The following is an 18,903-nucleotide window of genomic DNA, read 5'->3' as shown; positions in this document are numbered from 1 at the left end:
TTACTGTAAGAAGGCAGCTAAGTGGCACAGTACATAGAGCACTGGGCTTGGAATCAGGAAGACTCATCTTCATGAGTTCAAATCTGGGCTCACTTACTAGATATGTGAGCCTGGGCAAGTCACTTAACCCCGTTTGCCTCAGTTTCCTCATCTGTAAAAATGAACCGGAGAAGAAAATGGAAAACTATTCCAGTATCTTTGCCAAGAAAAGCCCAAATGAGGTCACAGAGAGTTGGACATAACTGAAACGCCTCAACGACGACAATTATATGTAGAGGCATGCATATTTGTAGATTGTACTACAAAAACACAGGCAGATAACATAATTCTGATTAAGTAAACAGGAAGATATAATCATCAGGAGACACATGAAATGGAAGCAGTCCTAAAGGGCGTTGACTCAGACAGAAAACAAAGACTTCAAAGACTGGCATAGTGTATACTATTCCTGCTTAAAGGCAGTGAGTGCACGGGAGAAGAGAAAAGGCATTTTTTTTTTTAGTCATAACTAAAGCCAGCTACAGCCTTCAACATATACTAGATTTCATTTTGTCTTTTCAAAGACCTTTCAATGTGTAGTGACAGAGGCAGATTCGATGAAATATATTTTCTAAAGGAAATTTATCTCCAATTATCTCTTGGATTAATTTCAGCCATTTTCAAAGGATAATCCATCACCATTTTTTCCCTCAGCAAGAAATTTCAGTGAAAAACAATGCAGTCTCCAAATCTCTTTTTTATTTCTGGGAAATCTTTTTTTTTCCCTTCTTCCCCAGCTCATTTTTTTTTAGAAGTATTGCATTACCACAGGCTATAGCTGTGAAGATATAAAAATTAATCATAGGATCATGAATCTGAAACTAGACAGGATATTAGAGGTTATCTAGTTTGCCCCTCTTATTTTACAGATGAGGAAACTGAGGCCCAGAAAAGTTATGTTACTTGTCTAGAATCACATAGGGAAAATGTAGCAGTGACCAGATTCAAATTCAGATCTTATGACTTCAAGTTCAGCACTTCACCATTTCACCAAAGTTGGATTTCAAGCCATACACCATCTACCATACTGATCCATAGTTTCAAGAACTGATAGAAACAGAGGCACATTTCCTTCTATGTTCTAAGTAATTCATTTTGCAGAACTAAGTCGGGCATAGATTCCTTTCATATAACACAAAGATTTGAAGTTAAAGAATGAGCAGGCTAAAATATATTATGGGTAGATGGTGACAGTCACATCTTCCTCTATAAATACTGGAATTATTTGGATGAAAGCTGTATTGGGATTTCTTGAAGAAGCAACTGTGGAGTCAGTACGTCCTCAGGAATGGGAGAAATTACTGTGGTCAAGTGATGAGGAAGGAAGGTACTAGAGACAAGAATGGGCTTCAGGTCACCTCTCAACCCCTTGCATGACCAAAGCCTACTATTTAGTTTTCTGTGGGAAGATTATTTCATTTTTATTTTAATTTCATATAGGGCCAGACCAGTAATTTAATCAATGTAAGGATTTCTCAGTGTAGAATATCCTTCTATTTATGCAGATTAGTAGCTATTCTGAAATTTAAAGTCATAAGAGAGTTGGTTAGGGCACTGAAGTGGCTAGGCAGTGCAATGGATAGAGCACTAGGCCTGGAGTCTGGAAGATCAGTCTTCCTGAGTTCAAATCTGGCCTCAGACATTTACTAGCTGTGTGACCCTGAGCAAGTCACTTAACCCTATTTGCCTCAGTTCCTTATCTGTCAAATGATCTGGAGAAGGAAATGGAGTCAGACACAACTGAAATGACTGAACAACAATGATAATACTAAAGAAAGCCTCCAAAATTATAGAAGTCCTCATCTCCTCTTTCTTCTTCCCCTGCTGAATCAGCATGCTCCACCAAAAAGGACAACTTTCTTCCCTGGGCTCCTTCAAAGACTGTGAAAGATCTGATCTAACCTAACCTGTATCACTAACAAAATAACTTGTGTGATCCTGGGCATTTCACATTTTCTCTCTGGGCTTCAGTTTTCTCATCTGTAAAATAAAGGCACTGGACTAGATTTTATCTCTAAATACTGGGACTCAGGCTCTCTAATACCATTGTGTCCTCCTGCCCCAGACGGAACTTGAACCATCCAAAAAGAATCCCAAAGAAAATAAATCATCACAATGTATTTTCTTAAGTACTGTTGTTTCCACGGGGACATTTGTTTTCCTGGTGTTGTCTTTAGTGCTGAGCTATTTTCCCAGGGCAAGGATTGTGTCTTTTTATATTCTAATGTAATTAGTTACAATGTCATGTGTACAGTGGAGATTTAATAAATATTTGGCGGCTGGTACAAAAATAATGAACAACTACAACATGGAGAATGTGGTTGTGAAATCAGGAAGCCTGTGCTGTCTTGGATAAATGTTGTTATTTATAAAAGACTGATAGCAGGTGTTTGAGTATACCATTAGGCTTACGTGGCCTCAAAATAACACCCTTTGGAGACTTCCTTCAAAAAAGTCAACATATAAACAGTAGGAAAAAGAAGCTTATCAGGGCTCCCCATAGCAGCATTTTGTTTAATAAATCACAGATAAATGTGATTAAAACATCTTAGACTGTCACAATTTCCTCCTTATCATACATAAAGGATGACATCTTCTGCCTCTGTGTAATGTAATTATTCTTTCTCTAGGCTCAAAATCCATATCATCTGCCTTTTACCTTAAAAAATCTTAGACTATTCAGGGAAGATTATTGGTGACAATTAATCTCTTGGCAGAGAGGAGGTAGACTGAGGTGTAGAATGAGACATACGTTTTATGACATGACCAATTCCTTGGTTTGTTTTATTTTAATGTACTTATTTGTTATGATAAAAATAATCATCAATACATCATTAAAAAAAAGATTAGGTCTCCGATATTTAACCTAACCAAATTTTGTGCATGTGACTTTTTGATCAATTAATAAACATTGATTAAGTGCCTACTATGTGCCAGGCACTATGCTTTGTACTAGCAGTACAAAGAAAGATAAAGGATAGTCCTTGCTCTCAGGGAATTAACAGTCTAATGACACAGACAATATGCAAACAATTATGTATGAGCACAAGATATACATGATAAATTATAGATAATCTAGAATAAATTAATAACAAATTATAGATAACTTATAATCAAGGCACTAGTATAAAGGGAGACCAAGAAAGGCTTCTTGTAGAAGATAGGATTTTAGCAGGAACTTTAAAAAGTCAGGCCATGAGGGGCAGCTAAGTGGTGCAGTGGATAGAGCACCAGCCCTGGAGTCAGGAGGACCTGAGTTCAAATCCGGCCTCAGACACATAACACTTACTAGCTGTGTGACCCTGGGCAAGTCACTTAACCGCATTGCCTAGTCCCCCCCCCAAAAAAAAAAGTCAGGCCATGAGGTGGTGAGGAGGAGAGAGAGTAGTCCAAGCATAAGGAAGTAACAACGGAGATGGAATGCCTTGTTTGAGGAAGAGCAAGGAGACCAGTATCATGGATCAAAGAACATGGGGTGGGGGGAAGAGCAGAGTGTAAGAAGATTGGAAAGAAGGGCTTTGAATGTCAAAAAGAGGATTTCATATTTGATCCTGAAGTAGAGTCTACTGAATAAAGGGTTTACCTGGTCAGATCTGTGCTTTAGGAAGATTAATTTGACAGTTGAATGGAGTGACAGCTATTGATGGAGTAGAATGGGGAGAGACATGAGGTAGACAGACCAACCAGCAGGTTATTGTGGTAGTCTGGGCATGAGATGATGAGGCCTGTACTGTAGTGACGGCGGTCAGAGGAGAGAAGGGAGCCTATGTGAGAGAGATGCTATGAAGATAAAATCTACAGGCCTTGGCGACAGATTGGATGTGGGGAGTGAGAGTGTGGAGTCAAGGATGACATAGAGGTTGTGAAACTGGAAGAGTGGGGGTACCCTGGACAGTAATAGGGAGGCTTGGAATGGGAAGGGTTTAGGGGAGAATATAATTGAGTTCAGTTTTAGACATGTCAGATTTAAGATATCTACAGGAGATCAAATTTGAGATGTCTGACAGGCACTTAGAGACATGAGGCTGGAGGGTCAGGAGAGAGGTTTGGGCTGGATAAATAGATTTGAAAATTGTCAGTATAAAAATAATCATTCAAACCAGGGGAATTGATGGATAGTGAAGGCGCCACTCTCTACACAAGAACTCTCCAAATCCCCAGTTGTTAACACTCTCCTCCCAATGAAGTCGCTTCATATTGAATCTATATGTGTTGATAAAGAAATTTATGAATACGTAGATAATTAATATATGAATAAACAATACACTAACATACACATACACACATAAACTATACATGTGGAGGCAGGCGGCATGGTGGATAGAGCCCTGAATTTGAAGTCAAGAAGACCTTGTATCATGAGTAGTGAGGTGGCACAGTGGATAGAGCGCTGGGCTTGGAATCAGGAAGACTCAGCTTCATGAATTCAAACCTGAACTCAGACACTTACTAGCTGTGTGATCCTGGGCAAGTCATGTAATCCTGTTTGCCTCAGTTTCCTCATCTGTCAAATGAGCTGGAGAAGTACATGGCAAACCACTCTAGTATCCTTGCCAAGAAAATCCCCAAAATGAGGTCACAAAGAATCACACACAACTGAAATGACTGAACGACCAAGACCTTGTTTCTAATACTACCACAGACACATATAGCCATGTAACCTTACAGAAGTCACTTAATTTCTCAAAGCCTCAGTTTAGTGAGAGAACCTATTTCACAGGGTCATTGTGAGAAATAAATGAGTGAATTATCTAAAGCATTTTTCAAATGTTAAGGCACTCTATAAATGTCAGCTCCTTGTTATTACTATTGCACTGTATACTCATCTGTGTGCAGACTGTTTCCTCCACTAGAACGTAAGCTACAGTTAAAGACAGGTTTCACTTTTTGTCTTTTGTTTCCCTAGCTCTCAATACTTGATGAATTTAATGGAACTGAATGTGAACAAGCTTTGCATTCTCTGTGTAAAGGAGAACAGATGAATGCACTGGTTTGCCTAATCTGAACAATTTGAATAACATGTAATAAAAAGGTAAACCTCCTTTTGGACATAGGTAGATTTCTTTTGCACAAGAATATGTTTTAGGGGTCAAATGCCTCATTTTGTAGCTTTTCCTTCAAAAACTTTTTAAAAAGTCTCTACCTATGATTTTACCTGTCTAGGGAACTTCCAACATGGAAGCTTCATTCATCAAAACAGATCAGCAGCTCATCTGTAATTTACAGCCTCAAAGAACTGTCTGGGGTATTATGTAATTAAGTGACCTGCCAAAGATCCTAATAATTGTTACATGTAAGAGTCAGAACTAAAACCCAAGTCTTCCTGATTCCAAGGTTGGTGTCCTCTCCACTATACTATGTTACCTTCCTCCAGACCTGTGTATATCTGCTGCCTCTAACACATACCAGCATGTGTATGCATACACACACACACATACACACACACACATACATTATACATATACACACGCATATTCATATCTTCACCTACAAACAAATTATGTACCTACCCCAGCGTGGCATGTTAAGTAAGTGGACACTAAGCTAAAACTAAAAGTCACAGAGCGATTGCTGATCTATATTAGGGAGCGAGTAGGGCACTGATGAAATTACAGACCTAGATTCTCCCCTCTGCCCCAAAACACCCAACCAAATAATGCCCCCCCACATACATACAGATATAATTTTGGCAATTTGGACTTAAATGTATTAAGTCTAGTCCAGGCTGTCAAATTAATTCAATTCACTTGAAATGCACCTCTTTCATCATTTCTTTCCATCATCTCAGGCTCATGTCTAAAACAGAATTTAGCACCTTCCCCATGTCTTCATCCCTCCCCTCAACCACCTTTCCTGTCATGTCTTTATTTTGTTTCATCAATCAATTCTTTCTCTCCCTCCTCTCCCTTTCTGATCTCTTTCCCTCTCCCTCTGTGATAATAACTCAAAATTCTCAAAATCTAAAATGCAAAGAGCCCCATGAAAACACCCCACATTGATGTCCTGTTCCTCCCCCACTTACCCAGGTCCATCTCTGAACCCAGGTGTTCTTCAGCCAGGTTAACTGATGGAGCAGGCAGAACATCATCATCAAAACTGATGAGGTCAGCTTCTACCACCTGTAGGCACTGAGAGGCAGGGGTAAGTGTGCTTGCTGTTGGCCCTTCTCCCAGGGACCTGAAAGCTCTGGCTTGTGCTGCCACAGACAGCCTAGGAGAAGCAGTGACTGGTTTCAATGGAGGGGCAGGAAAGGCAGGGTCTTCTAAAGATGGTAATTTCTTCGGTGGTAAAGGCCGTGGTGCCGGAGTTGGAATTCTCTTCTCCTTCTCCGGGATCTCTACTGATAACTTACTTCCTAGAATGTCCACTGGGCCATTATTGATACTCTGTACAAGGCCAGGCTTTGGTTTCTTTGGCAATTCAGGTTTGGTTACTGGGATGCCTCCCACTTCTTGAGGGTGCAAGTGTGGAGAGGGCCCTTCCTTGGAGGCAGTCTTGAGTTTGTTTTCGGTCGATGAGTCCCACTCTCCGGAAGCTCTATTAATGGATGGCTTTGGAGCCAAAGTAGGTTTTCCCACAGGAACAGCAGGCCTCGGGGGTAATGTCCGGGGAGCAATTTCTGGTTTCTTAGATAATCCTGAGGTTTCAGCATTTGGTTGGGATTCAAAAGCTTTGATCCGTGAAACAATACTAGCTTGGTTTCTTTCTGTGCTCATACTGTTTATTACTGCTTGACTTTCTAAGTTGCTCCCATCTAACAAGGACAGGGACTGACTCGGTGATGCTCCCCGTTTTACAGCTGGTTGACTAGTTTCCTGATGGTCTTTTATGTTGCTTGGAGTGTCTCTGACTATAGGTTTGAGATTGAGTTTTGATCTCGGCCTGGGCACTGGACATGCCCCAACATTGGGGTTGTCTCGGCAAGCCTGTTCCTCAACGGCATCAAAGACAATTAAAGGAGCCACATCGTTCAAAAGATTACTGGTTGAGGATGGAGAAGATGGCTGGAAAGGCTTGGGAGGAGGCTGAACTGCTAAAAAGAAGATACCAAACCAAAAGGAAGTTATAACATTAGTATTTCAAAGCACATTATCGGCTTTTAATAGAAGGCAAGCAGTTTTTTTGCTTAATAGACGTGGAATACCATCAGGTTCTAATTTTCTTAATTAGCAAAAAGTAATTTTAGGATCATTGGCAAAAACCCACAACATTCATGCGCAGCTTCCTGATTATAAAGAGATAGCTATTTACATTAAAAAAAATCATTAAATCCCCCCACTCTACTTAAACTTATCACATAAATCATTTCCCTGCAGGTGATACACCTCCAATTTTGTGTGTGTGTGTGTATGTGTGAACACCATTCTTGGTTCTAAAATGTCATGATGCTGTTTTTCTTTTACTTTTCAAGGTAAATACCAATCACCTCTGCTACACTAATGAAATGTTTGGTTTTTTTTTTTAAAGAAATCCAGGATGAAGATCATACTTCCCTCCACTGAATTGATCAGAATCCCATTCAGGGGCTAAAATGTAATACATTCTCGAGGGGGAAATCAGGTTAGAAAGCAATAATGGCAGTGTATCTTGGCCATATGAACCAACGTGTGGGCAGCAGGCTGAGACAGCATTGTCATGTCTTTAGAGACTTATGAACGCCACCAACGCATGGCCAAATGAAGAATGCAAGCCAGGATTATACTGGTTGGGAAATAAGATTCAATGAAATCGGGCTCTAAATTTCAGTTTTCTTAAGACTTATGGATAGAGGGCACACTTTTTGGTAAGGAAGATATTGGTTCAAATGCTGTCACCAACACATATGGTGTGTGTGTGACCTGGGACAAGTCACTTAACCTCTCTTGCCCCAAGCAAACTTCTAAGCTTGTAAATTAGAGATAAGTTTGTGATCTGTATTGGTGGAGGGAATTTCTATACTGGAGTCTTCTACACTAACAAAATCACAGCTTCAGACCCCCCCCCCCCCAAAGAAAATTCTACCTACTTACCTAGAGTAGGATTGGATTTAGGGGCAGGTGGCTTATTTGCGTTACTTCCAGACAGGCAATTGCCTATCTCCTCTGGAAAGTCTGTCTGAGTTGCAGATGTGATGGTCTGCCTTGGCGTCGTGGGAGCATTACTATTACTCCCAGTACCGACTTGGACTTGGTTGATTTCTTTTATCACTTGCTCATAAGATGGTGGAAGCTGTGAAATAAAGAATTCAGCTCAAAATAGTTTAATCCCTTCATGCCTGTACATTTACAGGCAAACCTTAACTCAATCAGTACTCTGATTCTCTTTTTTATCTTTAACTTTACTTTTAAAAAGCTTTAAAACTTTACTTAAAAATTTTTTTATTGATAACTTATTTTTCTATCATCATTATTTTCAAACATATCCCCCCCCCATACCCAGGAAGCCATCCCTTTGTAACAATGAATAAAAAAGAAAAGAAAAAACAGTTCAGCAAAAACTAACCAACACATTTACCAGTAACTCTGATAGTGTATCTAGTGTTTCATGCCCATAGTCCCCCACCTCTACAAAGAAGGGAAGGAGGTATATTTTTTCATTTCTTCTCTGGGGCCAGACTTGCTCTTTCAATTTGGTCACAGCATTCAGTTTCATTTAAAAAACAAAACAAAACTCTTTTTAAAAGAAAATGCAAACTGACCTCAGAAGGAATAAGCTCACTTGTTCTCCATGGACTTGGAGCAGGAGAAGGTGGGAATCCTAATGCCGGTGAGGCTCCTGGGAACCAAGAAGCTGGTCTGAGGGGCTCAGCAGCCACAATGGTGATTTCAGGGCGCCTAGCAGACAAAAGCCATGTTAGGATTTTGCAGGTTTAAATCCAAAGATTAGCTTTATCCACAGAACTGTTATCATGCCTTTTGCACTCGGGGCATAGACAGACATCACGAATGCCTCACTAGATCAATCCGATGGACCATCCAGATCCAGCTAGTGTCTCCCTCAACGGCATCAAGGCACACTAAGTAGGAAAGGATGGGCCAGTGTCCTTATCACATTGCGACAGGACCAATACCAGCCAGATATCCCTTGGTACCCCCCCAATATGAGTCAGCTTAGTTTTTCCATAAAAGGAGTTGATTGGCAAGGGTGAAGTCGAAGCTCAAATAATCCAGCTTCCTGCAAACCTTCAGCCATAACTGTAAGAGGTGGGATTTTAACTGTGGTCATCCTGGAGCCAAGATCCGTTCTCTCTCCAGTCCATGACACTACCTTTAGTGTTTACATGCCTTCTAAAAAGTGTTTCGGGGGCAGCTAGGCGGTGCAGTGGATAGAACACCGGCCCTGGATTCAGGAGATCCTGAGTTCAAATCCGACCTCAGACACATAATTGTAACCCTGGGCAAGTCACTTAACCCCATTGCCTAGCCAAAAAAATAAATAAATAAAGTTTGAAAGTTTTAAAAGCGTTTCAGTGCACCCTCTACCACTTTTCCAACACTTTTCCAATGTCACTGCAGAAGTGGAAGTGAATGCACAGGACTAAATGCTGTATTAAATTTTTTCTTTGTCTGTGTTGCAACAGCCATAGAATCCATTACCTAGTGGCCATAACTGGTTAGACTGATCATCAGAAAGCACTTCGACTGCTGCAAGGACTGGTTTTCTGGAAAGGCTCTAGAAAAGCATGGGGTTTTTCCAGGGTTTTGCTGGTTTACTTTGGCACATATTATAGGCTTAATAAATATTTATGGAATTAAATTTAACCAAATTAAACACTGTTCAAAACAGTGCACGTGCGCACACGTGCGCGCACGCACACACACACACACACGTAGGCTCCATAATACTTTTAATAGACTCTGACCTTTGATCAAACTGGTATTTTAATTTTAAGAATATTGATTAAGTTCTTCCTGACATTTAATACTGGGTTACCTTAACTTAGCAATTCACTTCAGGTGTTCTTTTGAGGAAATAAAAGTTATCCAGAGAACAGTGATTTAATTCAATTTAAAACTGGGATCAGGAGTACAAAAACCAGGTTCAAATTTCTGTTCTAACATTAACTAGCTACGTGTCTTTGAGTAAGTCATTTATTTTTCTCTGGATCTGTTACCTCAACTGTTTAAAAACAGAACTGAACCAGATGAATTCCCAAGTGCCTGAAAACTCAAAGGATCTTTGAGTCTTTGAGTCTGTGAGCCAAAAGACCAAATATTTATTGACCACATCTATGTGCAAAGCACTAGCCTAGGGACTGCTGTCGTGGTCCTTTGAAATGTGTTGTTCAGTTGTTCAGTCACGTCTGGCTCATTTGGGGTTTTCTTGGCAAAGATACTAGAGCGGTTAGTCATTTCCTCTCCAGCTCATTTTACAGATGAGGAAACTGAGGCAAACAGGGTTATGTGACTTGCCCAGGGGTTCATCTGAACTGAACTGAAGTCATATCTGAACTCAGGTCTTCCTGACTCCAGGTCCAATGCTCTATGCAGTATGGTGCCACCTAGCTGCCCCATGAAATGTGACGAGGACACGAGTAAAGTAAGGATGAATGGGAAAAATTCAAATAAACAATAGGAGATTGACATGAAAGGATGCAGAGTGAAGAAAACAGAGGCAAAAGTATGTATGAACAACATACAAAATGAGACAATAATGAAGGCAACATGGAGAGGCGTCCGTGCACATGCCATTTTTGAGGGTGGTACTGTTTTGGTTCTTTGTGACCCAATCATAACATGTACTTTAACAAACCTTTGTTGTATGAGTGGTGAATGACCCCTGTGAAGCAGGGAGTCACGGTCATGAACAAAAACAGTCCTGTAAACAGCTTAAATACTATACCTAGTTGATTTTTTTCCTTATGCCAGCTTTAAGATCTTCCTTGGCCCTTTTCATTCATGTAAAATTGTCATCATCATCCTCCCAAACTGGCATAATGGACAGAGTGCTATACTCAGAGTCACGAAGATGTGGGCTCCGGTCTTCCCTTAACCACTTACTAGTTGTATGATACTGAACAAGTCACTTATGTGTCTCTGAGCCTCAGTTTCCTTACATGAAAAACATGATGCTGGATTCAATCGCCTCTATTTCCCTATCAACTCTAAATCCATGATCCCATGATCTCTAATCACCATCACAGACTAAAGGAGAGATTGTACCGATTAGGTGGTTTGCTAGATTTAAACGCCATGAGGGCAAGGACCATGTATCTACCATGGTGCACAAAATAGGCACTCTGTGGAATGAATGAATGAATACAGTAATATCTTCCTTGTGAAAGATGCCAATGCTAACTAAATGCAAATTTTAATTTCAATTATTAACAAGATATATCATTTAAAATTTTTGAACTTTAATACAAAATTTTGAACTTTAATACAAAAAGACAAAAAACCATTTCCATGTACACAGCACAACCCGAAAGGAGGGTTCAATATGAAAATATGAATTTCCCTTTTACCCTGTTTACTTTTTTTAAAACTACATAATAAATATACACATTATTTTCAAAGGATATGTAACTTTTATGTACCTCCTATCTCGGTGTGGATCACCATGAATGGAAGTCCTAGAAGCTACAGAGGGAAAAAAAAGGTACAACTTACAATGAAGTCACAAAATAATATTCCGTAAATCTCTGAATCACCACTGAGTGACCCACTGAAAGAATAATGATTAGTTTGCTCCTGATGTTAAAAAAATATAATTTTTACATACAAAAATAAACCAAAGTAATTTTTATGATGTCAGATAAAGGCATTTTGGGGTTGAATAAGAAAGAATAAACTTCAGGAATTTCTTTACAACTCCACTATAAATAGAATAAGTGTGATAAATCAATGAGTTGTTATTTACTCACTCTTTGAAATTTCACAGCCTTAAAATTGTTATTATTATTTTAAAATGAGGTGGTTAAAAAGTAAATGATTAAACCCAAAATGATTCAAATCAGTTTGCTAAATGTATAATTAAGACATCTTTACATATTCAGCAACTATCACTAAATGGAAATTCTCAGCTATTTACAGTCTCCCTCCCCTCTCCCCAGTCTCAAACACAAAAGATGATAACGTGGTCTAACTCTTCATTTGGGGGGGGCAGTAAATCAAATCTATTCTTAATGAGAATATTTTAGATTTGTCACATGAAGTTCATCTTGATTGAGGCATACGCTCTGTAGGTTTTCACAGGTAGGAAAATCCAAATACTATACCATCCTAATAATAAAAAATGATGAACAAAAAGGAATTTGTATCCCATCCCAAATCCTTCTAAGAGATGCCTATATTTCTCTCCAAAGCACTCTCTTTTTCAATGCTCTTTCTTCCTATAATACTCAGAAAGAACCTCACTGAGGGTTTACTCTCTTTTCCATTTTTAAGATCACTTAGTAGCTTCTGATTGTCTCCAGCAAATCTTCCTTTAAATAAGAAAAGTATGCCCTGAGACAGGCAGTGTGCAGCAAACATACTTGGGGCTTGGGCCAGAATCAGCCCAGGTAGCAGGAGGAAGAGAGCTGAATTCATGGCAGGTTGGTGGGACAGACTGCGAATGTTTGAAAATGTCAATCCTGAATCCTCCAACCCAGAGGCTCTTCCCAGATTCACAATTTGAACTGGTGTGATTGTTTCCCACTGTTAAAGAGTTAGACCAGTTTCAGGGTTCATTTAGTTATATTTTTTAAAAGCGTAGAGTAAGGCTGACTCTTTCAACAGCAAACTTGATTCACAATGGAATTCTGTTAATGGAAAAGCTCACCCCAAGTGTAACACAATCATCTCTCCACAGGCACCAGGTACAAATAACACTTTTAAAAGACATCATGTTATCATTGTAGACATACCTCTTCCACGGGGCATTTTTTCTGTGCACTATTCATGAGTGCTAAGGGAAAAAAAGAAGGGGTTACAGAAGGGGAAAGGCAGAAAAAGAGGGAACCAGGCTGCCTACGCTCTGAAAAGAAATAGCACCAAGCACATCTGTGATTTTTAACCAATGTTTTTTCCCAAGAGGAGAAAAGTTAACCAAGGTTCCAAGGGCCTACTGAATTATCATAGAAAGTCCCAGGAATACAATTGCACTGTCTTTAGAGTCAGAGATCCTGGTTTCAAATCCTGTCTCGGATGCTTATTACCTGTATGACCTTGACAAGTCACTTAAACTCCCTGGGCAACTGTTTCCTGACCTATAAAATGAAGGAGCTGGACCAGATGGTCTCTGAGGTTCCTTTAAGTTCTACCTCTAGAATGATATGTTTAAACAGACAAATATCCATTGAAATATGTTGTTGTTTTTCAGTTATTTCAGCTGTGGCCAACTCGTGTTGACCCCATTTGGGGTTTTCTTGGCAAAGCTACTACTAAAGTGGTTTGCCGTTTCCTTCTCCAGCTCATTTTACAGATGAGAAAACTGAATCAAACAGGGTGAAGTGACTTGTCCAGGGTCACCCAGCAGAATCTGAACTCAGGAAGATAAATCTTCTTAACTCCAGACCCGGCACCGCACCACCTAGCAGCCCTTCTCAATCTCTATAGAGGACTAATAGTTAACAGATCTGGGTGTATTGAGTAGCTATAGGCATCTTGTGCTTTGCATACAGAAGCTTATCACAATCCTTTGATTAATAACGATAATGATAATAATAACAACAGTAATCCTTCATGTTCTTAGAAAACTCTGAGTTTTAGGAAGCATTATCTTTACAACCCTATGAGAAAAGGGAAAGATCTCAGCTGGCTAAGATGAAGGGCCAAAGCTAATATAATGGATTTCAATTCAACTCAACAAACATTTATTGTGTCTATCATGAGCAAAGCATTGTGCTAGGTGCTGGAAATAGAAAGACAAAACAAAAAACAGTCCCTGGCTTAAAGAAGACTACCTTAAGGTGGAGAGGGTATGATACAAGAAGAACCCAGAGAAGTAAAAACAAGGTGATATGAAAAAGAAGAGACCATTACCAGATGGGGCATGGGAAAGAAAACCTTCAATGGAAGAGGAGAAGCCTGAGTTGAGGAAGTCTTGAAGGAAGATAAGCATTCTAAGAGATACAGATGAAGAGATAGTACATTCTATCCAGGTGGGAAGAAGAGTTCTTGGCTCATGCAAATAGATGAGAGATAGAATGTCAAAGTTTGGGAACAGCTAGCAGGCCAGTTTAAATGGAATAAATGTAAGTGTATTCCGAATCTCTTTCCTGTCTCTTTTGCCCATGGCTAGAAATGATATGTAGGCTGGCTAGGTAATAAAATATTCAATGGAAACCACCTTTTAGTAGGATTTAGAGCCACATGGGACCTTACAGGTAAGGAAACTGGGGACCAGAGAGATAAAGAGACTTGTGAAAGGTAACACAGGAAGGAAGTAGGAGGGAAGGGTTCTGAACCCAAGTCTTTTGATGCATTGCTTTTTCCCCTGCACCTACTGCAGTGTTTAGACCATTGGACTCGGAGTCAGGAAGACCTGAGTTTAAATTCAAGTCTCAACCATTTCTTTTCTGTGTGATCCTGGGCAAGTCAGTTAACTTCTGTGTCCATCAGGTAACTCTCTAGGACTTACCTACTAAGTCATAGACAGGTTCCAGATCAGAACTACATTTTTAAGGAGGTAGCTCCCAAACCAACAGTTCCTTCTGTTCACAGACTCAGATCTTTCTTTTCTTCCCTCCAGGTCCCAGTTCAGTGTCTTGTACCACTTGATCAGCTACTTAATAAGTATTTGTTATTTTGCTGAATTAAAAGCCTCTGTTCCAATGGTTTTAAGAACTCCTCCAAATAAGCCTTTTTCCCTCTCCCTTTGGAATTATGTTCATAAATTTCTACTACCTTTAATTAATGCTTCAAAATGCTATGCAAAACTCTTTGCTGTTGTCAAATGTCATTATAGGATCACAGGATCAAAGACTGAAAGCTAGAAGGGGCTTTTGAAATAATCTAGTCCAACGTTTCATTTTACAGGTGAGGAACATTAGACCCAGGCAAGTGACTTAATATTAGCTAGCATTTTATATAGTGCTTTTGAGTTTGCGAAGTGCTTGACAATGTTATCTCATTTGATCTTCACAACAAACCTGGGAGGTAGGTGCTACTGTGATATCCATTTCACAGATGAGGAAACTGAGGCAGAAAGAAGCTAAGGGACCTGCCCCAGATCATACAGCTGGCATTGAGGCAGAGTTTGAATTCATAACTTCCTGACTCCAAATTTAACGCTCTATCCACTACCCCACCTAACCACCTGCAAAGTTTTACCTGAGATCACAGATTTAGCTAAAATTTAAACCTAGGTAATCTGATTCTAAACTCATTTTTTTTTCAATTACAACATATTGCCCTCTTTTATGATTTCAGAGTAAAAATCTCATGCATCTGTGTGTAGTTGTAAATGTAGCTTCAAAAGATCCCAAGGTCATATATTTAGGGTTGAAGAGGCATTAGAATTCATCTACTCCAAATTCCTCATTTTGGACATGAGGATCTGCCCCATGGAAGGCAACTGATTTGCTCAAGGTCACACCCTGGTAATAAGTGGTAAAGCTGGGATTCAAACCCAGTCTCCTAATTCCATGTCCTATGATATTTCCATTGCATCATGATAACTCCCAAAGAAGAACAGACATAGGTAACTAGAATGTGTCAAAGGACAGGGTGGGACATTTTAAAAATAATCACTAAAATATCATTAGTCTATATCTCTTCCATATATAAAATGATACTATAGTGTAAGAAGCAGAGAGAAATGATACACCTACACACACACACACACACACACACACACACATGCACACTTCTGAGGCAGTGAGGTGGTGCAACAGATAGAGCACCAGACCCAAAGTCAGGAAGATGTGAGTTCAAATCCAGCCTCAGATAGTCCCTAGCTATGTGACCCCGGGAAAGTCACATAATCTCTGCTTTGGTTTCCTCATATGTAAAATGGAGATAATAATAGCATCTATCTCATGAGGTTATTATGAAGATCAAATGAGATAATATTTGTAAAGCACTAAGCTCAGTGCCAGGTACAGTAAATGCTATATAAATGTTAGTTATTATTAATTAATGAATTAAGTAGGATCAAGGATTTAGAGTTAGAAGAGACCTTGGAATCCAACCAGCCCCACCACCTCATTTTACAGATGAGGCAACTTAAGATCCAAAAAGGTCAAGGTCACAGATGCATTCAAACCTTGGTCCTCCACTTCCCAGTCAGCTTTGTACCCACTGTCCCACAGGGTAGATCAATACCCTAGAATCCAACAATAAAAAAAAAAACCATGACCCTAGCTTAGTACTGGCAAGTACTAAGTACTGGTACAGGCAAGAAAATGTTCTTGTTCCAAAGAACTGATTTGTAAGGAAGAGAGAGTCTAAAACAAAGAAAAAGAATCACCGCCATTATTGTCTGGTGGTTTATTACTCTTTGTTTCTCAGTTGGGTCACTTAGACCACTTATAAAACAGAAACACTTGTTGGAAATCTAAGTTATCATTTGAAATTAGAACAGTACAAAACACAGAGGGGGAAATAAAACAACTTACTTCTCTTGATTACGGCTCTAATGGATGACAAGGGTCCTTGACTGGAAGAAAAAGAAAACACTGGGTAAGCATATTAGTAATCCTTTTGACAAAAAAGAATTTATTCTATCAAATTCATCTGTAGCATTCAGCACTACCACAGACATAGTAGGTAAGTTACCTGCAGATAATAATAACAATGATGAGAACAGTCATCATCATCATCATAATTATATAATAATAATTCACATTTATCTAATAATGACAGCAATAATTCTCTATCTCATATGACATCCAAACAGCCATCTTTTTAATACCTATATTCTACTAGTGTTATTAGATGGTCCCAAGTCGTAGGACACCACTGTTTATGAAGGATTAAAAGTGAATATCACACAGAGGGCATTGGAGAGGAGCATGGTGGAGGTGAGAAGGCGCCGTACAGAACAAATCAGGAACTACAGAGATAACCCAGACCTAGGAAGTCCTCAAAATCTTACTTCTGATTCATCCCCCATCCAATAGCCAAAGTAAAATTCCTAAAGCAAGATCTGACCACATCATTCTCCTGCTCAGTAAAACCCAATGGCTCCCTAATTACCCCCAGACTCAAATACAAAGTCTTCAGGTTTGTATTTCAAGCACTCACAAGTTGGCTTCAGCCCCTCTTCCCCTCATGCACTCTTCAGTCTGGGCAAACTGGCCCTTTATAAATTGGCAAAGGCCATCATCCTATGCCTAGAATGTACTCTTCCTCATCATCTCTCTCTCTGAACCCCTAGTGTCCTTCAAAACTCAGCTCAAACATTATCTCCTACATGAGGTCTTGCTATAAGCCTGTATTTGTCGTATATGCTTATTCTGTGTATATTTACATGTGTTCATGTCGTCTTCCCCTAAAGAAGATAAGCTTCTTGAGGTCGGGTTCCATTTCATTTTTGTCTTAGTAATCTTAATAATTTTAACAAATAATTGATTGATTTGTCATAAGATCAAAAAAGATGGTGGCTGAGTCATAAAGTCAGAATAATGACTAACCAGTACAGCCTGGCTGCTCGCTAGTATTCTCATAACGCCAAGGGAAACCGAGTGAGGCCCTATAACCCATTGGGTTCAGTCCCTGTGACAAGCTTATGGAAAGCCAGGAGGCAAGAGAAACACAGAATGGGCTGCAATCTTCATCTCCAGAGTTAAGTCCATACCTATTAGATCACAGGTGAATTTGTATCTCAGAGAGTCTAGAGGGCTCGAGATATTTAAGGAACAATGAATTCACAGATGCACAAATGAGACGGGAGACTAAAACCCTCTGTGTGGCTTCATTATAGGATTCCATCAGGATAAAACCAAGTGGGTTGGCCACGTCCTTCTGTGCTATGGACATGAAGCCAAGTTCAGGGTCTGGAGGGCCTTGATGATGACATCTTCTAGCACTAGGAAGAAGTATCCTTCCTCAATTACATCATTTCCTAATTTGTGTGTACCTCTTTTGCTCCTAGAGCTTTTATTCCCTTTTTTTTTTTTTGGTGAGGCGATCAGGGTTAAGTGACTTGCCCAGGGTCACACAGCTAGTAAGTATCTGAGGCTGGATTTGAACTCTGGTCTTCCTGTCTCCAAGGCCAGAGTTCTACTCACTACACCACCTCACTGCCCCGCTTTTATTCTTTATAAGATTATAAATCTAGGGCTGGAAGTGACCTCAGACGCCACTTGATGTAACCCTCATTTTACAGACAAGGAAACTGAGGTATAGACAGATAAATGACTTGCCCAAGGTCACACAGGCAATGAATGGCTGGATATGAACCTATGTCCTCTTGCTACAGAAAGGGAGCTCTTTCCATTGTATCACACTGAGCTGCTTCTTTCTTCCCTAGATTGCATTCACTGATCTATTTACCTGGCATTATGAACCACTGTAACATAGCTTTAGAGACAAATCATGCTGCCTCTGAAAACCATAAATTAGTGGTTAATGGAACACCAGTGGGATATGAAGTGAAGCATTCCACTTGGTTTCCTTCCCGCATGCTAATGCATAGGTTTTATGCTTCTATTTGATTCATTTCAATTGTCCCAAATTATATTGGACACCATAGCTTATGAAGGGCATCGACAAATTGTAACATCTCCATCAGCAACCAGGATGTGAAGAATTAGAAATCGTGTAATATGAAAAGAAAGGGAAGGAACCAAGAGCCCAGAGAAGATGGGTATATGACCACAGTACTTAAACATTTCAAAGATTTTCTTGTGGCAGAGGGAGTAAATTTGTCCTGTATGGCCTCTGAGGGTGCAATGAGGACAAGTAGGAGGAAATTAGGAAGATGGAGATTTCAATTAAAGCAGACTAGATGACAACTAAG

The 18,903-nt window shown here is 39.7% G+C and overlaps 1 protein-coding gene across 1 annotated transcript in view; it reads right to left on the bottom strand.

Annotated features, from left to right (window-relative positions):
* The window catches only part of SH3D19 (SH3 domain containing 19), a 214,462-nt gene that overhangs the window by 65,031 nt on the left and 130,528 nt on the right, over nt 1-18,903 (bottom strand). The window contains exons 3-7 of the mRNA XM_020994097.2: nt 16,559-16,599; nt 11,555-11,597; nt 8,717-8,852; nt 8,049-8,247; nt 6,062-7,072 (exon numbers count right to left, since the gene is read on the bottom strand). Coding sequence (XP_020849756.1) covers nt 6,062-7,072; nt 8,049-8,247; nt 8,717-8,852; nt 11,555-11,597; nt 16,559-16,599 — 1,430 coding nt within the window. The remainder of the gene's footprint in view (nt 1-6,061; nt 7,073-8,048; nt 8,248-8,716; nt 8,853-11,554; nt 11,598-16,558; nt 16,600-18,903) is intronic.

Source organism: Phascolarctos cinereus, unplaced genomic scaffold, assembly GCF_003287225.1.
Source record: "Phascolarctos cinereus isolate Bilbo 61053 unplaced genomic scaffold, phaCin_HiC Scaffold_9;HRSCAF=440, whole genome shotgun sequence".
Taxonomy (NCBI): Eukaryota; Metazoa; Chordata; class Mammalia; order Diprotodontia; family Phascolarctidae; genus Phascolarctos; species Phascolarctos cinereus.
The sequence above is the reverse complement of the archived record's forward strand: the minus strand, read 5'-3'. Positions and strand labels throughout refer to the sequence as shown.